At 34.6% G+C, this 25,822-nt stretch overlaps 1 protein-coding gene across 1 annotated transcript; it reads left to right on the forward strand.

The window, feature by feature from the left end:
* Positions 1 to 616: 616 nt before the first annotated feature.
* On the forward strand, positions 617 to 25,019 carry SLC17A8 (solute carrier family 17 member 8). The gene is made up of 12 exons (XM_081330272.1): positions 617 to 1,230; positions 8,618 to 8,867; positions 10,635 to 10,753; positions 11,666 to 11,780; positions 13,636 to 13,723; positions 17,739 to 17,825; positions 17,947 to 18,083; positions 19,263 to 19,412; positions 20,251 to 20,383; positions 21,271 to 21,381; positions 23,360 to 23,487; positions 24,554 to 25,019. The coding sequence occupies exons 1-12, from the start codon at positions 1,130 to 1,132 to the stop codon at positions 24,890 to 24,892; spliced, it is 1,758 nt and encodes a 585-aa protein (XP_081186398.1). The 5' UTR covers positions 617 to 1,129; the 3' UTR covers positions 24,893 to 25,019.
* The last annotated feature ends 803 nt before the right edge of the window (positions 25,020 to 25,822 follow it).

The raw sequence follows: 25,822 nt of genomic DNA on the forward strand, positions 1-25,822 counted from the left end.
TCTATTAAATGGTTTTAGTTTATTAACCATGTCAGTGCTTATCCTGACGTCTTCATTTTCTTCTTTCATTTCTCCGAGTACAATATATTTCAAATTGCCATATTCACAACAATAATAAATACAAATTATAACTATTGGCTATAATTACTTCTACAGAGAAGACACCTGGCCTCTAATACAATATTAATGTAATATCTGAATTGTATTTTCTACATACCATTACATTTCATTAAGATTAAGGATAACTGGTATAATTACATCCTTATTTAAACAAAATGAGAAGGTCTGGCACCAGTATGTGTATGTTTGTGTGTTTATTATTTTAGAAAGAAGAGGGAATTGAGCAGTTTGTTTATGCTAACTCAGTTGGAAGCATTTACATCTCAATGTAACTCAATATCAATTTCTTCCTTTCCCCCCCCCCCCTAACTTTCAGTGTGACCTAGTTTGTATCCAATACCATTTATACAGTATATAGTGATTCTGTATTAGGGAGACATTAATGAGATCAGTCACAAGTGGAATATTAGGGTGTGTGTGTGTGTGTGTGTCCATCTGTCTGTCTGTTTTGTCTCTCTTTATGTCAAGTAATATCGTTATTTGGGGTTCAGCAGGAAAACAGAGAGCAAAATAGGAGCCATGGTTTGTAATTGGGAGGGAGAATGCATAAATGTTTAATAAAGTTTGCTAGGGAGAAGCTCAAATGGCCAGAGAGAGACAGTATTGTGTTCGTTACTATAGCATCACTGAGCACATGTGTGAAGAAAGCCTAGAAAGAGGATGAGCAGCATGTTATAATGTGCTTTAGTCAGATGCATAAGCTTAACATCAGGTCCAGGATTACTCACTTTCAGGTCTATTCCTTTGAAGACGGCAGAATAACAAGAAATGCAAAACAGACCTCCTGCAATTCGCACTGAATTATTGACAATCTTTGGGAGGATCTACTGATAATTTTGGTGTGGTTATTTTGTTTGGAAGATTAACGTATCTGCCAGATCACTCTCCCAAGGAAGAAAAGAGAAAAAAAGAACAGAACAGGAAAAAAAGACTATTAGAACTGGGAAAAAATTTGATGATGATCAGTCATCAATTGACATAAAAGGATTTATCTAAGAAAGAACAGAAGATGCCTTTTGAAGTGTTAAATTCATTAAAAGAGAGACTTTTAAAGCCTGGGAAGGAAGAGGTGAAGAATACTGTAAGTGACTCTCTAGGACACTTGCAAAGGTAACAGTTTCATGTACTGTTAACTTCTACAAAGATTATAGTAAAATTAGAAAGTGAAATACGTATGTGAAATATGTAGGAACAAATTAATAAAAGAGGATATACAAGGATATACATTAGCTAGGTGTGTCCTACAAAATCAGGCAACCCTCCCCCAAAATTTAGATGATCATCATTTTAGGCAAGCTTAATGTTATTGCTAAATCAATTTTTTTGTAGTTTTAAATTAGTACAGCTAAAAATCATGAAGTATTTTAGCTACACTGCTGTGAGTGTGAACAGCAGTTGTGTTTTATCTTCAGTCTGTTTAAATACTCTTAAATCCACAAATATGTCCTTGTCTTTGTACTCTTTACCTGAATTTAATATGTGCTTTTTTACTTAATCATTCTAATATATTTGAAAGTATATTTCATATTCATGAGTGTTATCTGTGAATGAATTTTATATACCATGAAGTTCATAATATATTTTAGGAAAAAAACTGTGTCAACTTGTCATAGCAAAAATTAGAAGTCTTGTATGTTAAAAAAGAAGCTTTTATTAAGTTCCTATGGAAACTAGTTTTTTATGCAAACAGTAAACTTTTTACAAGGAAAAAAATAATGCCTACAATGTCTAATTGGTATGTTTTTGTGTTATTTATTTTCTGAAAACAGCACAGTTGTGTTATTGATGTGCTGTCCTATAACAAGACGTTTTGTGGTCATTTTTCAAAATTTTATAAAAGCGTGAACAGGAGTATAATGTATTATTGTTACAATGTAAAATAATATTATATATAATTTCCTTACAATCTAAACTGCCATCATATGTGCTTAACCACAATTAAATATCTCTCAAGGTAAAATTTCTCTATATAAATATACATAGAATTATGTTACAGTATTAATTGCTTATACTAACTGCAGAAAAACAACATGTTTATGTTTTTTGTATTGTCCTGAATAACTGTTTCGATCCATGCTTTCTTTATTTATCAGGACCGACTAGCTCATCTCCTTATTTTATCTATAATATCTAGACATTCATGCATTCATTTGACTTGGTTATTTTCAAAAAGCTAAAAGTTTATGTGAAACATCACCAAAAAAAATCAGAATGAGAGTTTATATTGTGAAGTCATAACAAAAGCAATAACTTCTTCTCCCAGAGGAAAGCAATGGCAAACCATTTCTGTAATGTGGTCAAGAAAACTACATAGACGTATTGTGCAGTCACAAAGAGGCAAGCCAGACTTAATGAGGGAGACATTTTAAATTTTAAATTTGAGCACTAAGCATAAGTGTTTTCCTAGCTTTCCTGGGCAAATTATTTTTAATTTATAAAAATTTAAAAGCTACCTTCATATTAGCCCAAAGCTGATATTTCTTCATATTTTTCCAAAGTTTTAGGTTGCTGCTATTGTTAATATTAACTGTCTCTGAGTGTGATATTTGTCTCATTTAAATGAAGATATATCTACAAATATCAACAAATAATTTTAGTTGTGCATAGATTAGACCCAAGCCTTTTGGAATTCTTGCAAAAATATATATCTTTTAATCACTGAGTTATTTTCTAAATTCTATTTCAATTCCATTCAGATAGGAAACTTATTTATTTATTTTCCATATTCATTTTGCAATTTATATTGAATCCTGGTGGGTTGTTACATTGCTGATAATGTATCTTCATCCTGCTTCTTTTTCTTTTAACTCTTTTGCTCATGGACGTAAAAATACAAATATAAGATAAATAAGATTCTCCATCTTGCTGTCCTCCCCCCAAAAAAACCCCCGCACATGAAGCATTGCTCTATGTGACCACCCACAATAATTTAACACTAAGACTACCTTTGCATAAAATATTTAGTAAATTCTGTAATGAGTGAGGAACCATCAGACATGCAATATTTTAAAACCATGCATCTAATATTTATTTAATATTATCTACAAAATATCGGTATTATTTGTTGGTGTACTATATTTCAGGAGTGGATTATAATTATAATTAAATGAAATAAATGATACTGCCCAGTATTGATGAGAAATTAATCAAGCTGCAGCTGTCTTTTTAAATTAAAAATACTCAAAATTTTTAGAACTGTGGGAGTTTTATAAATTAAAATGTCCTTTTGAGTCTCCATCTAATAACTTGACTTCAAGTCCGTGTATGAAAACCTAAACTACTAAAATTACCTTTGGGATTATATTTAAACAGATTAGTTTTACTGTTAGAATTAAATCTGTTGATCCCTCTGATAATTTCAAATAGTAAACAATATCTTGAACTGAGATTGTTCCATGAATGTGGCATAGAACAACTGCCATTCCCACAAGAAAGGCTCTGAAGTTATTGTAAGTTGGTTTAGACATATGGAACATCTCTTTTTTTGAACATGGATTAGATTGCAAGCTGCTTGAGTTAGAGATCTGACTTCTATGCTTCTGTTAAATAATGTGTCAGGTACGTTGAGAAGAAATCTCTATATCATAGTAGGAAACAGCCAACAGAAACTGTCAGAGTAATAATACTATAACTCACCCCAGGCAGGTACTGAGAGTCCTTCTCAATCCCTGGAAACTTAATTTTATCTCATAAATCTGATTTTTTTAAAAAAGAAGAAAGGCAATTATTTAAAAAAGGAAAAGAATTGATTTCAAGTATTCAACAATTGAAAACAAGTATTCACTAGCAGGTAAAATTTTGTAGTGAATCATTTGACAGCAAGAATTTCTAAAAGACTCGTCTATGGAGATTCTCAGTCATCCAGGTCATACAGTAGTTATCCCAAAAGTACTTTTTCACAAGGCAACTGGACTTTCTTGTTTTTCTTTGATGTTTCATTTCTCATCCAAGAAGCTTCTTCAGCCCTTGTTTCAGCTCAGAGCTGAAGAAGCTTCTTGGATGAGAAGCAAAACGTCTTCAAAGAAAAACAAGAAAGTCCAGTTGCCTTGTGAAAAAGCACCTTTGGGATAAAAGGAGACTCCTTTCACATTTCAAACTTAATGAGACAAGTAGAGTTTTAAATTAAGCAAAATTCAGTTTTGCAGCCTTTCTGCAGCTTCCCATTTTGTACTATTTCTCTGTGTTTTACATGATGCTATCTAAATTAGGAAACAGTAGCAATGTCCTTTCTCTCTTTTTTTAAAGAATTATTCTGTTTGTCTGAAGTATACACTATAGTTGGAGTTTTTCAACATTCTCTTGTATTGTTCTTATCAGTCTATCCTTTTACCTTATCCACATCACCCTTTTTTCAGATGGATTAGGAATTAAGCCTTTGAAGCCAACTCTGCTTCCCATCTACAGTTTCTCCTAAACTGGATTAATATGGGTAGTAAAAACAGGATATTCTTTACTGAACTTTTAAAAATTGAGTGCAAGAGCAATATTATATAAGAATTATATATATATATATATATATATATATATATATATATATATATATATATATATATATATATATATATATATATATATATATATATATTTGTGTGTGTGTGTGTGTGTGTGTAAATTACTAACAAAGAATTAAAGGGAAACTGAGATGCATTTCTGACTCTTTAGTCTTCATCAGTCAGCTATACCCTTCTGAGATTCGAACCTGGGCTGATTGCATATTAGGCAGTGTTATTGTTTGTTAAGCATTCAGAATACACTTGCTTGGTCCCAGACACGGGACAAATCTTATTTCCTGTTTCAGCCTAGCCCAAGGCCATCTACAGGCAGTAGCCACAGCAGTGGCAGCTCATATTTGTGTAAATTTGTTTTGGCTTGCTAACAAAGAATAAAGGGAGACCAATATGATCATTTCAAACTTATTTGTTCTCATCAGTCAGCCATACCCTTCTGAGATTCGAACCTGGGCCGACTGCGTCTTAAGCAGTTGTTTTAACCCCTAGGCCACAGGCTCTCTCTCTCTCTCTTTGTTAACAATATATATAAATATATATATAAATGAACACTAGGATTTGCTTATTTTATTCTGTCCCTTCCTTTCTGTCCCTTCCTGCCTTTTACTTTTAAACTGAACCTATCATAAGGGATGCATTGAACTTGACTGGCAGACAACAGTAGAAAAGATATCCAGTAGGGCAATTAGGACTGTAAATTCTGGCTGAGAAGTTCCTTGTGTGATGAAGCAAAAATGGCTACTGATGGTGGCAGGATGAAACAGTCCTATCACAATAATCAGAGATAAATCTTGGAAATGTACACATTTCCATGTACACATTTATGCTCATTTTATTATTTTTAACTTTTTATTTTCCCCCATAAATCAAATGGTGTGGGTATGTGTTTCTATTCTTTCATAGTAATATAGTAATACTGAATAAGTACTAATAGCAATAGTAATAGCACTTAGATTTATATACTACTTCATAGTGCATTAGAGCCCTCTCTAAGCAGTTTACAGACTCAGCATATTGCTCCCAACAATCTGGACCCTCATTTTGCTAACCTCAGAAGGATAGAAGACTGAGTCAACCTTGAGCCATTCAGGATCAAACTCCTGGAGTGAGCAATGAGTTAGCCTGCAGTACTGCATTCTAACCACTGTGCCACTTTGGCTAATATGTAAATAGTATATATAATAACAATATATGACCATCTACTCAGAATGTAAAATTTTCTACTGTACCACTATACATACTATACTATGCTATACATATTACATTCACATAGTATAGCAAATTAAAAATGAGTGTAATATAACCAGTTATATTACCCTCCTAAACTAGAATATATTTTTTTAAAAAAAATCAGGAAGTTGTCTATGGAATCATGATTTGAAAAAAGGAATGATGAATCTGCAAAGCATCCAAGCCAGTAGATCTTCCATGATTATCCTGCATGATGCAAGCCTTACAACTGCAGTTATGTGATACCTCAACAAGGTTGTTTTTAGCTGAAATCCAGGAATGAAGTACATGCAAAAGCTTTTTTGATGAGAATATTAGGTACCAGATGGCTAATATTAAACTTAGGTTCCAGAAGGCTTCAGCTTAACTAGCTAGTAATATAAATATTCTGTCAGTTCTTGCCTTCTCAGTCTTTTTTTTCCCCATGGCCTTTTTTCTGTTGGACCCAGATTTCATTAAGATTATTGAAGACCCTGTTATGGGGCAGCAACCAGATGACATTAACTTAGCAGGAATAACTACAAAGGATTAGACCTGATTACTGCTTAAACAGGACAGCATGGGAAATCCCACAGATTTACCACTTGAGACAATAAGAATTTGTCTGAACAGAAAAACTCTTTAAAATATGTATGGCAAAGAGCAGATATTTAGGAATTATTGTGTGAAACAAAGTATTTATTACGGTATTTATTTTTATTTTAATCCCATTTATATCCCGCCCTTCTCCGAAGACTCAGGGCGGCTTACAATCTAAGAAGCACAAATCAATGTGCTTACCAATAGCCTTCATTCTATGTATATGCCTGCTTATTAGAGGGAAGTATGCTGTGGGCTCAGTACTCTTCAACATATTCATAAATGATTTAGATGAGAGGTAGAAGAGGAACTAATCAACTCTGCAGATGACACCAAGCTGGCAGGAATAGCTAAAACTCAAGATAGGCTCAAGATCCAGAAGGATCTCAAGAGACTTGAACACTGGGCCCTATCTAACAAAATGAAATTCAATGGTGAGAAAAGACCTCCAAGATCCTTTCCAACTTTGTTATTCTGTTATTTTATTTATGATGCTGTGTGAATTTACATTAAATGTCCATGCACATAACACTGTCCTTGGAAGTATATCCATAGCAATTCCTTTGGATGTAAAGCAAATAAAAAGCTTGTAATTGTTTCAAATGATATTTATTATTTTAGGAATAAGTGCTGGGGATGATATGGTATTTTATTATTTTATTTTAAATATAAGTAATAGTTAATATATTTTTACTCTCCTGGAATAAATAGAAAACAGCATGCAAATACACACGCTGTGGGAGGTTTTTGTCCATTAGTAATATACTCACTTTAATGGAATACACTTTTCCTTTCCTAAAATGGAAAATCTCTGTATGAAACATCCACCACACTCTGTTCTTGAAAACCTACACAAGTGTCTGGTACAAACTGACAAAAAACTAACAAACATGTACTGCAATATCACAAGTTGTACTTGTGTCCTTACTTGTGTCATTTGTCATGGGTTTTTCATAGTGATAACACAACTCATATTTTATCATTTGCCCTTCTTGCTCTCCCCTGGGTTTGGCTCTGAACCCTCTTATGGCTTTGCATTCCTTATTTATTTATTTAGAAAATTTAATTGGATAGCTAGCCATATTAAATACATATCTCTAGGCAGCTAAGAAACCAGTTTAGAAGAAAAACAATATGAAAACGTTTATAAACAAAGCAGAAAATATAATCCAATATAAAAACCAAGGTACCACTTAAGATGTTCAGAATACAAATACACATTTATTGTATTATTTAACTCAAGCATATCCTCTAATTTAAACTATTGTTACTAATGTAATTCTTAATGGTTGTGTAAGAAATACAGTTCTTTCTAGAATTTTAATAGTTTAAGAACTGTCAGGTTTTTTGAAAATACAGCATATTTTCTATTTAAAAAAATAGCCAAATCTGACTAGCTTAATGAGAGTTACAGAGAATACAACTCTCATCAAAGTTACATGCAAGTTCCCAAGACAGCTGAGGATCAAACATACTTTCAAATAATAGATTTGCTAATGAGATCTATATTGCCTTTTATTCTATAGTAAGGCACCTCTAAATAAAGTTCTGCAAAGCAAAGGCAAGCAATGGGTTCTGTTCTGGAATCTTATTTTCCATGCTGTATCATACAAGCCTTCGATTTAAAATGGAGGTGGAAAACGTCAAGCTATTGCTGAACAGCAAACCTGAGAAGTCTATAATTTCTGTAGTTCAGCAACAAATTGGGGGGGGGGGACAACACAACAGATTCCCAATCTATGCTTTCAGTAATATCACATTAAAATACATTTTTAAACAAAATACTGTAAATGGTACACTTAGGACTCACTCTCTAACACTGCAGGTTTTATTCTGTGACTGTCTCCCTGATGGTTGATGAACTAGATTTGCAGCTGCCTCATCAGAAGTGCTACTGTCACTATATTAGCTTTCCAGAATATTCTAAGAGTCATACAGAGATGATGAGTTACAGTTTCAGTACTTTTGGAAACTATGGCTACAACATAGGACATCAGATTGAAAATGGGTACTCTGTAAAAACTGGCTCCTTTCTTTCCATGCTATTTAAACATAATTTATTAAGAAGTGGGAATGTAACAAAAGCATTTCATTATTTAGTTATTTTAAGTGTGTAACAGTAACTTCTGAGAGTATATTTTTCTCTAAACACACCTTGTCTCTGTTTTGCATGACTTTAGAAAAATTGATGGAACCAACTTTGAAAGAGATGCCATAGAGCTGAATGAAGAAGGAAGACCCGTGCAAGCAACAACTAAGTCACCTTTATTTGATTGCTATTGCTGTGGATTACCTAAGCGTTATATTATTGCTATGATGAGTGGTCTGGGATTTTGCATTTCTTTTGGAATTCGATGCAATCTTGGTGTTGCTATTGTGGAAATGGTCAATAACAACACAGTCTACATCAATGGAAAACCAGAGACTGAGGTAAATAGAAGGATATATTATTTTAACACAGAAAAATAATATCTTATAATACTCTAGAAGAGATCAGATTAAAAAGTATTATCTTTTTTTTCACTGGAATTAGCAGATATTCAGATAGTATAAGCTAATTAGGGTCTTTGTAATTGATACAGAACAGACTGTTCTTTCTACTCAGATAGATCAGTTCTCCAAAGTCTCAGAAACTTTGGCTCATGTACTAGGTTTTTTCCTCTTACTAGAAACTGATTTCTACTTGTGCTATTGAGAGACACAGTGATATTAAAGTTTGTCTGTGTGCATGTCTGTGAGCCTGTGTGCCTCCCAGTCAGTATTGACTCCTGACAATTGCCTGGACAATCCCTGTAGTTTTCTTGGCAAAGCTTTTCAGAAGTGGCTTGCTGTTGCCTCCTTCCTAAGGCTGAGAGAGAGAGTGGCTGTGCCTAAGATGGAACTAGAACTCATGGTCTCCTAGTTTCTAGCCTAATTCCTTCACTACTATCCAAATGGGCTTTCCATTAAACGTTTAGTGGCATTTATGAAATATTATGTTTTAACTCCAATAGTGATTCTTCATTAGATGTACAACCTGTTTTTCCTCCAAGGAACTCAAGGTAGAGTATATATTTCTCCTCATATGCCAATACTCACAGGTTTTATAATAACCCTGTGAAGTAGATCAGGCTTACAGATGCAAATAGGCCTAGATGGAACAAAGAGCTTCATAAAACACTTACTGCACAGTAAAAATGGAGATTTAAACAAAAAGCAATATCACGGAATGGAGGGAGAATTCTTGGGGCCAAATTAAAAGCCTCTAAACATATTATGTCTTCTCTGGAAAACTAAAACTATTAGCTCAGCCACAAAACATTTAGAAAGCCAAGAGGTCCTGACACTCTGGGAAAAAATCCTGGGAGACAAGGAGAACTCTGGAAAACGAAAGAAAGTAACACCCTGTAAAGAAATTGTGGTCCTGTAATAACTGCCTTCTTGTTCTTTCAAAACCCCATTGTAGTGCCATATCATTTTACAGGTCCCACTGTCTTCACTAAGTGCATGATGTGTTATATCCAGTGAAATACCTGGATATATTCCAATGTACATAAATCTATAAAGAGGGACTGTATCCCCATCCCCTTTTTAGACGTGTTTTGCCTAAGCAAGTTTGGTCAATAACCCAATATGTGCTTTATTGTAATGTGTCCTGATCTCAGATGAAAGGTGCCGTTAAAATATTCTACAAATTACAGTCTGAGTGAAGATATATTAACAAGAAATGCACTAAATCAAGGACAACCGTAGCACAACTGGGGAAGATACCTGTATTTAGAACAAAGGAGTTCTTTAATTTGGCTAATCAGATAGGTGAATAGCTGCAATAAAAATGCCCCAGATATTTTTCTTTCTTGTGTTAGAAATATGATTGTGAACAGTAAGTATATCAGCAAGGACTTTCAAACATTCAGATGTAAAATGAAATTTGTGTAGTCCATCAATTTGAGAGCATACTAGCTGATTAATTAATTAAACACATTTATTTAATACTCTAAACATATTATATATAATTTAAGTATAGTTTAATTAATAAAAAAGAACTCACAAAAATTTCCCCTGCCATCAAATAAGTTTGCTTTTACAGCTCTTGGAGGATTAAAAATCCACAAATATTGGTTAATGATTACTGAAATATCTGGAGTTTGCAGTAAAATATTTTTACAAACATCAAGATGCTGGCTGAGTTACTATTTAATATTGTTTTATTTGTAGAAAGCACAATTCAGCTGGGATCCAGAAATAGTAGGACTCATTCATGGATCATTTTTTTGGGGCTATATTGTTACACAAATTCCAGGAGGCTTCATTGCAAATAAACTAGCAGCAAACAGGTAATATCTTAATATAATATAATGCAATACAGAATTTAGAAAAACAGATGATATGTACAAAAATATGTACAAAAATAGTGTTACTATTCTAGAACTCAACATTTTTAACAATATATAATCATTTGTGGATTTAAATGACATGTAGTATTACCCATGCAATATGGCTGTGTTACTATTATCCTTCTCATCTTTTCTACCACCTTATCCTATTGGTACCTTATGATTTTATGATTTTGTTGTTTGTGTGCACATTGAAAGCTTATGCACTGGAGACAAATTTTTTGTGTATCCAATCACACTTGGTCAATAAAGAATATTCTATTCTGTTCTGTTTTATTCTATTCTAAAAATGTATTGATATAATTTAAAACAGTAACAACAATTTTTTAAAATATTATTTCCATCCTTTTTATGGACATTGTGAGGAAATGGACATAGTATGGCAGCTTAAGGATCAATAGTTAATATTAATCTTTATTTACCATAATGAAGCACAAAAATAGTTTATTACTGTAAACTAAAAAGTTTTTTAATATTGAACATTTTGAGAGTAACATTTATAAAAAAAGTTCACAGAACAAAGAACTATAAATATCATATATTTTCGTTTGTGCTCAGCTAAATTGTTCAGTTGTATTAGCTGGTTATGTGCAATTCTAGAATATAAAATCTTCAATGAAAGATTAGTTTGTCCTTTTAAAAAAATGATCTCTGGATAATTTTGATTTCCTCAGTTTAGTATATAGTATCAGGGCATCACGTGAGATTTTTAAGAGGAGACTGGACAGCAGGGGGCTGGACTAGAAGACATCCAAGGTCCCTTCCAGCTCTATTCTGATTGATTGATTGATTGATTGATGATTGATTGATTGATATGAAATTATAGGGGAAAATTATATTTCTCTTTTTTAGGGTATTTGGAGCAGCAATTTTCCTAACTTCAACTTTAAACATGTTCATTCCTGCAGCTGCCAGAGTACATTATGGGTGTGTTATGTTTGTAAGAATTTTACAAGGCCTTGTGGAGGTAAGTACCAATGTAGACGTTTATTTGCAACAGTTATTAAGTTTTCATTAATTGCATGTAAGCAATACAAAAATTAAAATAATGTTTGCATCATTCCAGGGCAAGTAATTTTTTTGCAACTATGTTAAAATTGAATCTCTTGGTTACTCCGAACTTCCAACTGTCTACTGTTAATTAAGAGGGGGGATATTAGTTAATTTACATTGGTGAACCTGATAATACTTGAAGTAGAATTATTCCCATATTGTTAACTTTTAAAGTAAATACCACTGATCTTAGTAAGTGTATACCTAGCTCCTTAAGTGTATTTAGGGTTGGATTCTGTATTCCTTCCACCAAAAGGCAATCTGTTCCAATGATTAAAGTATTAGACTAAGACTGGGAAAAATGAAATTCAAGCTTATCGTCAGTTATGGAAACTTCTTGGATGACTTTGGACTAATTAATTTGGGGAAAGGGGTGGAAGAAAAAGAGCTATGTAGTCCACATGACTTCTTGCAACAAAAGTAAGATGTATACCCAACAAATAAGTATTAAAAGGACCACTATAAAAATAAAAGCTATAAAAATGCTTGATGTTTGAAAGCTTGGTGACATAAAGAACAGGAGGGGAACTCGCAGATCCATTATGCTGGGTATCAAGAGGGAGAGCAAATGAGAGCAAGTGCCATCTCCTTTGTAAACACATAGTGATGTCACAACAGCACAATGGTGGTTTCATCATTTTGACTAAAGCATCTGAGCTGGCAGAGGCCTCTGGAAATATGCTATTATAGTAAAATTCCAAAAAACAAAATGAATTGAAGTTTAATTTGCAGCCATGTAAATTCTGAAAGATGAGAAAATATGACGTGGAATTTCAACTAATAATTTCAGCTTCAACAAATAACAAGCAGGTTCCTATTGAAGAAAATCAGTATTTGAAGTAACTGGATCCTTCAAATCCTTTCCATTCTTAAAACTATTAAAACAAAGCTTTGTGTCTGGGGCAGGATTTTATGTTCTGTACCAGCCTGCTACCGGCCCTGCAGAAAAGGCAACCCCTTTATAAACGGCAAGAGGCTGGAATGACGTCTGCCAAATTTATTACTACAAAAAACAAAGAAGACACGAACCAAGATACAGGAGCTTTGAAACACTATCTGAGTGGTTGCTTTCAGCAAACCAGCCCTCCCCACACATTCCCTTTATAAAGAGTTCAGGGCGTGGCCTCTCTCTGCCTCCTTCCGAGAAGCCCCACAGCCTTCCTCTGTTTACTCCTACTTGACTGCCTCCTGCGTCGGGCGTCCTTGAACAGGGCCAGCTGTGGGTCATCTTCATCCACACTGTCAAGCTCACACAGCTGGGTCTCCATGGTGACCAAGTGGGAGGGGCCTGCCTGAGGGCTATCATCAGCAAGATCTTCAACCCCCTCAGCAAGGTCTTCAACACCCCCCTCCTCCTCTGAATCGTTCGACCCAACTGCCGAACCCACAGGCTGACCCTGAATCACAACATTTTAATAAAATATCTTCACAGATATTGGTCTGTGATATTTACATTTGAGGAAATATAGGTAGAGTAAAAAAAAAACTAGTGTAAATAAAGGAACCAAAATTCTAACAGAATTCTAACCAGTGAATCATTATTTCCGTTCTGTATTGTATTATATACATATTATAATGTGCCTACGTATACATACATGTGCGCACATACACATTTCAAGTTAATTCCTTTGTGTTGTGTGAGATGTCTTCCTTTTGCAGATGATTCCTGTCTAAAACAGTAAAAAGTCCAGTTACTTGCAGGTAATAAAAATGTGAGCATAAAGGAAAATTTTAAATGCAAAAATTTAACACTGTGCAAAATTTGCTAGGGGGTGACTTATCCAGCATGCCATGGGATGTGGAGTAAATGGGCTCCTCCACTGGAAAGAAGCAGGCTGGCAACTATTTCATTTTGTGGTATGTTGATTTTTCTTCTTTTGTTTTGAGAAAATACCTGCACAATGGGTTTAATGAAAAATAATATGCTGATTATAAAAGGTATTCACATATTTTTCATTTGAGGATTTAATTGCTAAAGAAACTTTCTTAATACTTGAAGGACATTTATTTTGCCTTATGTGACTGGTGTAAAATTGTTTATCTTATACATTTCAGCACATATGTTTTCTACTTTCTCTATGATCATTTCAAATAGGAAAAAAATTAGGAAAAATGTTTTTTCTTTTAATGCTTAGATTTTTGTTGCTTTAACATATACTCACTCATATCACTTGCTTTAACATACTCACGTATCAGATATTGACTTTTATTTATACACTTCATTTACTTCTTATATTGTATATTCAATTCAATTTTTGCAATTCAGATAACATACAATAAGAATAAGAATTGGAAGGGAAGGGAAGGGAAGGGAAGGGAAGGGAAGGGAAGGGAAGGGAAGAGAAGAGAAGAGAAGAGAAGAGAAGAGAAGAGAAGAGAAGAGAAGAGAAGAGAAGAGAAGAGAAGAGAAAGAAGAGAAGAGAAGAGAAGAGAAGAGAAGAGAAGAGAAGAGAAGAAGAGAATATTTTATTTGGCTGTATGATTAAACATACAAAGAATTTGTCTCCAGTGCAGAAACTCTCAGTGTATATGCAAAGCAACATAACAACAACAACAACAACAACAACAACAATAACAATAAATAAGGGGGGGTAGTAAAGAAGATTAGAAGGGTAACAGTAATACAGCCGTACAACATGGGTAAATACAGTATATATAGACAGTAGACAATACTGTGAGAGGTGTTCAGCAGAGTGATGGCATAAGGGAAAAAACTGCCTGTTGTCTAGTTGTTTTAGCATGCAATGCCCTATAGTGGCATCCTAAGAAAATGAGTTGAAACAGATTATGTCCAGGATGTGAGGGGTCTAGATATTTTCTCAGCCCTTCTGACTCGCACAATATACAGATTTTCTATGGAAGGAAGGCTGTTTGCAATTGTTATTTCTGCAGTCCTAAGTATCAGTTGGAGTCTATACCTATCCTGTTTGGTTGCTGTACCAAACCAGACAGTTATAGAAGTACAAATGACAGACTCAATAATTCCTCAGTAAAACTGGGTCAACAGCTGCTGGGGCAGTCTGTGTTGTGTAGCCGGTTCTTTTCAGGCAATGAGCGAGACGGAAAGTTCCAAACAGTAACATGTTTTATTGAAGTCAAGCAGAACAGAACTGAAACAGTGGCTGCTGTGCAGCTATTTATACGGTTGGCCACTAGGTGGCGACCAATAGGTTTGAAGGAAGCCATTCCTGCCCCAAATCTACCAATGATAGCCCTGGAGACAACAAGTCTGGCTTAGTCAGTAACCGTTACACATACATACCATTGAGCAACCGTTAATGCAGCATTTAAAGAGACACGTGAATCAATACAAGCAATAACCCCAATAAATTACAGTCTGAACTTCCTGAGTTGACACAGGAAGAACATTTTTTGTTATGCCTTTTTAATGATGGTTCTAATGTTGGGTATCCATTTCAAATCCTGGGAGATGATAGAACCCAGAAACCTGAAGGACTTTATTGCTGATATTGTGCTGTCTGATATAGTAAGAGGTGGTAGAACAGAAAGGCTCCTCCTAAAATCCACTCTCATCTCTACAGTTTTAAGCATGTTTAAAGGTAAAAGGTAAAGGTTCCCCCGCACATGCGTGCTAGTCGTTTCCGACTCTAGGGGCCGGTGCTCATCTCCGTTTCAAAGCCAAAGAGCCAGCGTTTGTCCGAGGACGTCTCCGTGGTCATGTGGCCGGCATGACTAGATGCCAGAGGCACACAGAACGCTTTTACCTTCCCACCGTAGTGGTCCCTATTTTTCTACTTGCATTTTTACGTGCTTTCGAACTGCTAGGTTGGCAGAAGCTGGGACGAGTAACAGGCGCTCACTCTGTTACGCGGCACTTGGGATTCGACCCGCCAAACTGCCGACCTTCTGATCGACAAGCTCAGTGTCCTAACCCACTGAGCCACCGCGTCCCATAGCATGTTTAGCTCTAGGTTATTCCAGCTGCATCACAACGCCAGTTGTAACCACAAGATTCAATTCATACAACCAAATGCTAAGCTAACATATATGGCTAGTTCATGATTCCATGTGTTGTGAGAATATACTAATCAATAACCAAACTCAATTCCAGCTTCAGTAGCCATCCTTTAACTTATTGATATTATTGTCTTTGTGCATTAATTCATTCCTCTTCTGAGTTTGACTGCCTTACCTTTTATTTATTATTCTTTTAAAGTTTTTATTTATTTCCAGACAAGTTGAATGTTGATCAATGTAAGCACAATTACCTAAAAATTCTTAAGCAATTTATTATACTTGATTCAAATATTGTTTAAAAAGAATTGTTGGAACATCTCTTTTAAGGTACAGCTTGGATAAATGTTTTGAACTAGTTTATTTATAATTATTCCAAGAACAGTTCCAATGTTCTCAAGATGCCCAATAGTTCATACATAAGTTAACTGTCTATTAAATAATATAAACTAATTTTAAATGAGGAAAAGAAGAACACCTGAGTCTATGCATCTTCCAGAATAATTAATTAGCAACACTGGGAAATGCCAAACTAGAATTTCATGGCTTGTCTTTATGAGCTCTCAATAGGATCCAAATGCCATTTTTTAACCATTTACTAGCAACATGTTTTTCCTATAAATCATCACATAATACTACTTACAGCAGTAATGTCCTGAATTATTTCATGACATAGAAATAATGGCAATCCTCAGTTTTTAGGGCCAAAAGGCACACTTAAAGTTTTGGGAGTAATATATAAACACCTCTCATAATGGAAGACAGTGGGCATAGCCAGGTTTTTGTTTTGTTTTGTTTTTTGGTATGTATGTGTGTCTCTGTGAGTCTGTGTGCACACATGTGTACATATGTGTCCACATACAAAAACATATTTACCAGAAAATAAACTGTTGAGATTCCTCCTCTGAATCCCTCTTAGCATTTCAGGATGAGTTTTACCACATCCACACCCGTTTTTCTTTTAGGGGAGCAAATGTAAAGTCTCCTTTTAGCAATGATGATTCCAGGAATATGACTGTGAAGTTTTGTTGTATTTATAAGATTTATAAATGATCTCGCTCCTGAGGCTGTAGGCATTTACAACATTAAAATACAGTACAAGGATAGTAGAACAGAAAACAATAAAACCAGATATAATGAGAAATAATATTGGCACAAACCTTCCTCTGACTGCTTAATTACCTAACAGCTCAGGCTTTTTACTACTACTACTACTACTACTACTACTACTACTATTATTATTATTATTATTATTATTATTATTATTATTATTATTATTATTATTATTATTATTATTATTATTAGCCAGACTAACAACAACCCTGAAAGTTTTAGGGCTATTCAATGCAACTTGTATGTGTTTTTTGTAATTTGCACAGATCCATTTATCTATGTATTTTGTATGGTGTGTTTTCATCTTGTTTTGCTATAGTATGAGTTGCCCAGGACTGGTTGAGTTGCCCAGGGCTGGTTTGGTACCTAAACTGAATGAAGTCAAGAAACAAACAAAGGGGATAGGTCTTTTATCTGAGGTCATGTTAGATTATTATTGGGAAACGTGAGTTGTAGTATTTCAAAGTGCATTCTCAGTTATCTGTATTTCAGCAACACTAACAGCTGCAATGTTGTCTAACACAAACAAGTGTGTTCCATAATAAAGAATCCATGAATCCAACACTTTCCTACAATGTTTTCATCTCTCTTACTGCAAAATGGGGTGTATTTATTTATTTATTTATTTATTTATTACATTTATAAGCAACTCATCTCACTATTGAAGCAACTCTGAGATTATAAAACTTTAGTTAACAATGTAGTGCTCTTCCAAACAGAAAATAATGGGTTAAGTATGTTGGAACACAGCTGTTGATCCATATATATGCGGCTTTTGTTGCAGGTTCTTATGCTGGGGCAGTAGTTGCTATGCCACTTGCAGGTGTATTGGTACAATATATAGGATGGTCATCTGTCTTCTATATATATGGTAAGTTGCCAAGTGAAGAAGAATATCATAGATGAAGTAATATGTGTTGAAATAATGCTGACAAATATTTTGTTAATATTTTGACTGATTGACAAAATTCTGTTTCATTCTACATTTAAAGGAATATTTGGGATAATGTGGTATATGTTCTGGCTGCTGCAAGCTTATGAGAGCCCAGCTGTTCATCCAACAATAAGTACTGAGGAAAGAATTTACATAGAAACTAGCATAGGCGGAGCCAACTTAATCAGTACCAATGTAAGTTATTTGTAGCCTCATTTCATAGTTTTTCCCTCTCTTGGAAATGTTTTATTGTCCAAAACTACTGTAGAAAACATCAATTAACAACAAATTTGTTGTTGCATTTGGTCAGATCACTATTGTAACCAGTGGTGGGATTCAAATATGTGAACAACCGGTTCTGTGTGTGGATGCCGCTTCCGGAAGTCCGTTCTGGGCCTGGTCAACAAAAAATTAGCTACTGATTGTGCCGAACTGGTGCAAACTGGCTGAATCCCACCACTGACTGTAACTAATGTTTGTGAAGATTCTAACCCCGATAATCTTACTCCTAAACTTCTGTGCTTGTTGATTTAATATCTTAATTTATGCTTAGGTGATAGTACTTTGACCGTGAAGCCTTTTGTTAGACATTCCAGATTTTGCCTGATGTGATTTTTAGATTCAGCAACAGAAATATTCTTAATACATAAATGCAAAGGAAGAGAGAAAGAGTTGTGGACACAGTTTTCAGTCTCCCATCTCTCATCCCATGTTTTTGAAATCATAAGATGGTGTAAATCAAACAGTTTTTTTTTTCTTGTTTCTAAGCTTGTAACAAAAAGACTTCTAAAATTTTTCTCTGGCTCTTTATATAAAAAGAAAGTTTGGAACAACTTTGCATTTTAGCATTAAATTCCAATGATTTTTTTTAAAGAAAGATTAAATCTGAATTCCATAAATATGCATAGGGCTATACTATAAAACAGATGAGCTATTTCTATCAGAATTCATTTCCTTCCTCACGAGTTGTGATTTCAGGGCCTACTGAAGTTTCAGGTGCCTTTCAGCTAGTAGTGGAATTAGAGTTGCATCTCTGAGCCAAAGTGCAAGACCACCCAGACTGCCAGTCTCAAATGTCTGCTTGAGGACAGCAACAAAGGGGTGGAGCATGGATTCCTGGCTGGTTAAGACATGCTGAACACAGTGGGGTTGATGCTGCTTGCTGCAGAATCTTTTCCTTTTCATTATGTAAATAACAAAAAGAGAGGTTACTTATTCATGTTTGTTTTTCAAATATTGTTTTCTACAGTGAAAAAGCTTTTCCCAAAATAATACACATGAATGACAAATTGAACATTAAATTGATGCCTAACATTATCCAGCTGAACCACGACTTTCCATCATTCTAAAAAGCTTTGGCATTCTCTCTTCTAGAGATTTAGCACTCCTTGGAAGCAATTTTTCACTTCGATGCCAGTTTATGCAATTGTTGTGGCAAATTTTTGCAGAAGTTGGACTTTCTACTTGCTGCTCATAAGTCAGCCTGCTTATTTTGAAGAGGTCTTTGGATTTGCAATAAGTAAGGTAAAAATACAAAGCCAAGGAATTTTTCTAAAGGTCTGAAGGTAACTTGCTGGTTGTGCTCAATTATTTTTGTTTGGTTATACCAAATAATTTGGCATGTTTAAATCTTCTCTTAATGTAGCTCACTGTTAATCAGTGCCAGCTGCTTGTCATACAGATAGCATAATAAAAACCAAGGACTGTTTGACAAGAGTGTAAAAAGCTAATCTGTATATCAATAGTCCTATGATACAAATGATGTTTTGTTATCCAATGGCTTGTACATTCTATAACAGCATTTTATAAGCTGTCTTTGGAGGCAGCCCTTAAATTCTTTGGATGTTTGTTACCAACATATTGCATATTGTATATGTATACAAACATTGTATATTTTTAATTGAACTGTTGGTGTTTTAGTACTGAATCTCAAACTGGAGGCCTGTATAATATTTGACAATAATTTTATCTATAGCAAATGTTCAAATAAACCTGTTAATTCTGTTGGAAAATTAAGATTTACTTTGTTGATGAAAAACCACATCCAAGACATAGGAGGGCATGGCAACTAGTTAGGATTTCTGAGCTACATCCCTTTGCCTGCTGTTTCTATTGGGCAGCCTTTACTATTTTTTTAACAATCACTTTTACAATTCCTTTTATGGTAAATGTCACCATAATTTGTAGTAACCAATGACAAATGGAAATTTGTCAACTCAATTCTCTAGTGCAAAATATACTAAAATCACCTATGTTACGGAATCATGTGCTCCTCAAATATTCATTTAATTAATTTCAGACATTGAGAGAAAATTGTATTTCTTTTGGTCATGTGACTTCCACTGTATGTATTTTTTTCCAGGTTGGTCTTTTATCTGCAGTTCCACACATGGTAATGACTGTTATTGTACCCATTGGAGGCCAACTGGCTGACTTTTTGCGCAGCAGGAGAATTTTAACAACTACTGCTGTCAGAAAAATCATGAATTGTGGAGGTATGCTTAGATCTTATATTGGATTTGTATGTTACTACCTATTGGCAGTTTGGCAGGTCGAATCCCGAGTGCCGCGTAACAGAGTGAGCTCCTGTTACTTGTCCCAGCTTCTGCCAACCTAGCAGTTCGAAAGCACGTAAAAATGCAAGTAGAAAAATAGGGACCACTACGGTGGGAAGGTAATAGCGTTCTGTGCGCCTTCGGTGTCTAGTCATGCTGGCCACATGACCACGGAGACGTCCTCGGACAAGCGCTGGCTCTTCGGCTTTGAAACGGAGATGAGCACCAGCCCCTAGAAACGATTAGCACGCATGTGTGGGGGCACCTTTACCTTTACCTACCTATCAGACTGATTTGCTGATTTTTAAAAAGTATAATCAGTGCAAAATCTCAAGCATTTTGTATATTGTACATTGAAAGAGGGGGTTGAATTTTCAAAATATACGAAGACAGAGGGACAGCTTTTTTTTTGCTAAAAGTTTCATTCCTTCTGAGATAATCTGTTGGGGCTGCAGATGGAAGGAAAGGAGGGAAGGAAGGAAATATTGACTTTTATGTTGGTTTAGTCTTACAAATTCTAAGCAGTTTATAAATATCAAACAATGAATGTAAGAATGATAATAATAAAACACAGTGCAATAACCAGACCTGACATTCATGCATCATGCCCATGAACACCTACATGTGCTCAGAGGGGTGTGTGTGTGTGGCATGGTGTTTTTATAAAAAGCAGAGGAAACTAGAAACCAATCGGTATGTTGTTAGGGTCTGGAACTAATTTTAAAGAAAAAAATAAAAACAACATCTAAAATAAATAAATGTTTTATACTTCTTCAAGCAGTGTATTTTGAAGAATTATTAATCTTCTCCATATATTTTCTTTGCAGGTTTTGGGATGGAAGCTACTTTACTTTTGGTGGTTGGATATTCTCACACTAGAGGTGTGGCTATTTCATTCTTGGTTTTAGCAGTAGGCTTTAGTGGATTTGCTATTTCAGGTAAAACATAAACTGTTAAACACATTGTAGAAGTATTTTAGTATCAGCAGGGTTATTATTGCTATTTCCTGTTTCTATATTATCATCCCTAGGCTGCTTATCATCTTGGTTCTTAACTTTTAATTTCAATTTTTAATGTTATGTTAATTTAATTGTTTTTAGTACTTTTTAAACTTTTATTATATTGTAAGCTGCCCAGAGTTGCTGTATTAATGAGATAAGCAGCATATAAATTTAATTAATTAATTATTTCAGACAACATTGTAAAAACACTGGTGGTACAAAATAAAAAGGCATATTTTTAAAAGTAGTAATATGGGATATCCTATTGGTCTGGATCCTTAACTTTCACTCAAAAGAGAAAATGCACAGTGTATGGTGCAAAACTGATTGAAAATTTATAGCTTTAAAAATTTGTCATTAAAGAACATTTTCTGTTTGGCAAACTAACCAATTTTGATACCACCTTTTAATATGCTATAAATAATGAATTGAAGATCTGTATTCATGGGTTCCGTGTTAGAGAACTAATAATGGTAAAAACTGAAAAGTAGGTTAAAGTTATTTGCAAATGTAATCCTGCCTGTTCCTACCAATTCACTGACCATTTTGAAGGCAGTTGCTTGTATAATTTCTAACACAAAAGTGAAATTAGGAAAGAGACAAAAGAGGGGAGAGGGAATTCCACAGGGAAAAAAACCTATCAAGTAAAACTTATAATTAGTAGAGATCAGTGCTTTTTTTGTAAAAGAAAAAGGTGACGGAACTCACACACGTCATACAACTTGCCTTGCCTACCCTACAAGGTTCTATCCAAAAAAGGTGCCGGAACTCCGTTCTGAGCGTTCTATGAGGGGAAAAAAGCCCTTGTAGAGATTATAACAAAAAGACCACTAAGCCAAGTTATTGTCTCACTTAAATTTGTAATAGGATCAGGAGATGTGAATATTAATTAGATTGGAAATCTGGGTACTGCTATTATACCAACTGTCAGCTAGAAACTTCAGTTTCTGCCCCTTTGCACCCTGAATATTTGTGCCTAATCTTGGCCTTGAACTTTACATGACTTGCACGAATGTGGCGTGGCCTTTTTTGTTCTCTTATTAACACAAATTATTCAGGCTATTGAGCTTCTTTTACAACTGGTATTTGGAGAACTAACGTTTGAAGAACATTTTCTTTCTCTGCAAAACTCTTTATCTATCTCGTCTCCCTTATCTTCAAAATTACCACTGTTTTCACCTGTGCTATCATCTATCTATCTATCTATCTATCTATCTATCTATCTATCTATCTATCTATCTATCTATCTTGTATCAAACCTGTTTACTACCCATCTCACCAAAGGCTCTTCTGACATTCTTAAATAGCTTTGTAAACTGATTAATTTCTAATCAAAATTTTACTTCATAAAAATTAAAAAGTAGCACCATTATGCTAATAGTAAGTGACTGGCTATTTAAGTATGTTTGTTATATCATTTATGTATTTAAAATATTCAAAACCAGTAATATAATTTCATCTTAACAGTTAAAACCTTTGAATTATCTATGAAATATGAGAGGTTATGATCTTTTCAGTGCCTTATTTTCAGAATAATTGTTTTTTCTATGCTTTACTTATTATTTTCCTTCTTTGAGAAACTAGAGCTGTGCAGAGTCCCCACTTCAAAAAATAAGCTGAGGGTTGGGTCCAAACTAAAATATATTTAATTAATTTTACATTGACATTAAATTAAATCTAATTAACACAATTAGCCCTAATGTATTTAATCTCTTTTTTCTTATGTCTTATTTGGTAACCATATTTGAAATTTTCAGGGACCAAGTCAAATTCCAGATGACAGTGAGGTCTTGGAGGCTTTGTACATTCCTGATTAAGAAGGATCAGCCTAAAAGAAGCAGTTTTATTTAAAGCTGCTTGAATCATTCTCATGCTGACAGAATACACCTTGTTGATGTTATATGTTGTGTTACAGGATTTAATGTCAACCATTTGGATATTGCACCTCGGTATGCCAGCATTCTCATGGGCATCTCTAATGGAGTGGGGACATTATCAGGAATGGTCTGCCCTCTTATTGTTGGTGCAATGACAAAACATAAGGTAATTATGTTCAATGTATTTTTTCCTAAATGACTTTCAAATGCATGGCAGTTAGCTATTGTTTTTAAAGCATCATTAGTTTCTCTAATTTCAAATCATTCCTGGTCATTTTGAAAAACATGACGGGGATATGACATTTTATTTCAGCAAGTGGATTTTGCCATGAACATTACTCTTGCAAGAGAGTTAAGATACTAGCAATGTCAGAAAAGATACTGGGAAACTTGGGCTATAAGATCTTCATTTTTTTCTCCCATACCTCTGAAGATACATTTGAAGATTATCTAGTCAGATTAGGAATAGGAAATAAAACCACATTTGGATGAGATTATAAACTGCATGAAAATTCAAGTCTGCAATGTGGGTATACTCCTGGATTTAGTAGTGAACCTGAAAGGTAGATTTCAGTGCTGGTCAGGAGTGTGTGTGTGTGTGTTTGCACAAAACTAATATGGTAATATAGTTCTTCCTGCAGATATCAGTGGACACTATAATGCTCCTACTTTTCAAGCTACAGTACATTTTTACACTGGGCTCTCTTTGAAATGTTTTCAGAATTTCAGCTGATTCTAAATGTGGATACATTATTAACTAGCCCCAGAAAGTGACTCTCATTTTACAATAGCGTCACTGGTTACTTGTTTGTCTCCAGGATCAATTCAGAGTGCTGGTTATTAGCTGCAAGATTTCTGTGGTTTGAAATATAACATTTTCCTGCCATCAGGACTGTTGGTTCCTCCACTATCACAGCCATAGTTGATAGTAACAAAAGAAAGGGGCTTTTTATACAGATGCTCCTAGATTCTGTCTGCTAAAGTAGCCCAGAGACTGCCTTTTGGCATAAAAATAGTTTATTTGGCTCCAAGGAGGTCATGCTGATAAAATCAATTTACTTTAAAGTGATATTATTTATTATATTATTTTATATGTTTTTAGTTCCTGAGTTTTAATATTTTAACTACAGCTTTGTTGTTTTCTTAATATATCATTTTTTAATGTTATTTCTGGTGGAAAAATGGAATACAAATTTAATCTACATAAAATACGTCCCATGTCATTTCTTTAGACTCGTGAAGAATGGCAAAACGTCTTTCTGATAGCTGCTTTAGTCCATTATAGTGGAGTGGTATTTTATGGTATCTTTGCTTCTGGCGAGAAGCAGGAATGGGCTGACCCAGAAAGTCTGAATGAAGAGAAATGTGGAATACTTGAACAAGATGAACTGGCTGAAGAGACTGAACTGAACAGTGATACTTTTGTTAACACAAAGAAAACATACGGCGCTACCATTCAGCATGACAAAGCCCAAAGGAAAGAGCTACCAAAGGAAAAGGGAGTGAGGCACAATGTCGAAGAACAGACTGTTTACCAATATGAAAATGGAAACTTTCAAGATTCATTGTAAATGTGTTTGTGGTTTGTGTGACCATTACCATCGGTGTATAAAAGCAAGCTCTCTCTGTATTTATTATATTATTGTGGCTAATACTGCCAAATGATTGGCTATAAGACATATACATCGGTTGTGTGCAGTGTCTATGATCAGCCCTTGGGTTTGCAAAGCCATGTCCTTTAACACCGGGAGCTTTGTTACTAATGACATTTTTAATACACCACTCTTCAGCAATGCATCGTCGTCGTGACTCAAACATTATGACCATGTAAATATCCTTTAAGCAGAATTTTCTGATTAGTTCATTTCCATAGTAATGTACAGTATTTAACCTGAAATTATACTGTATAGGTAGTAGTGCTCATTTAACAATGCTAATTGTTAATGGCACTGGAAACTGTTATGTGACATATAAGTTGAAAAATCATGTGACCACACTGCTGCTGCATTTCCAGCACTCCCAGTTGCTGTTGTTAAATGAAGACCTGAAGGTCATTAAGTGAGGGCATCACATGACTACAGCTTCCAAGTTCCTGCCAGCTTCCCCATTGACTTTGCTCATGGGATGCTAGCAGGGATGGTTGCAAACTGTAATTATGTGACTGTAGGGATGCTGCAATGGCCATAACTACAAAGTTCAGACATAACAACAGATCTTACTGTGCTGTTGTACACTTGCTGGTCATTAAATGAGGAATACATGCAGTGGTTTAGATGCAGCTTTAAAAAGCCTGCTATATATTTTTATGCCATTTATTCACTCTTTATGTTATCAGCTCCAATGAGATACATATTTTTGGACCATCTCCAAAAATATATGTCTGTTATAAAAATATTTATGCCATTGGTTCACAATCATAGATCTACAAGGTTATTGTCAAAATATTCAGCCATGATCCCATCTGACTATCTCATTACAACTTCAAACTAAAATAATATACA

This window comes from Vipera berus (assembly GCF_964194415.1).
Source record: "Vipera berus genome assembly, chromosome: 6".
NCBI classification, from domain to species: Eukaryota; Metazoa; Chordata; class Lepidosauria; order Squamata; family Viperidae; genus Vipera; species Vipera berus.

What these genes read in the sequence shown, in the direction of transcription:
- SLC17A8 (XM_081330272.1), top strand. Translation starts at nt 1,130, where the DNA reads ATGCCTTTTGAAGTGTTAAATTCATTAAAAGAGAGACTTTTAAAGCCT. An exon ending in TCTCTAGGACACTTGCAAAG is followed by an intron (nt 1,231 to 8,617) that starts GTAACAGTTTCA and finishes GCATGACTTTAG; the next exon opens with AAAAATTGATGGAACCAACT. An exon ending in GGCAACTATTTCATTTTGTG is followed by an intron (nt 13,724 to 17,738) that starts GTATGTTGATTT and finishes CTTTTGTTGCAG; the next exon opens with GTTCTTATGCTGGGGCAGTA.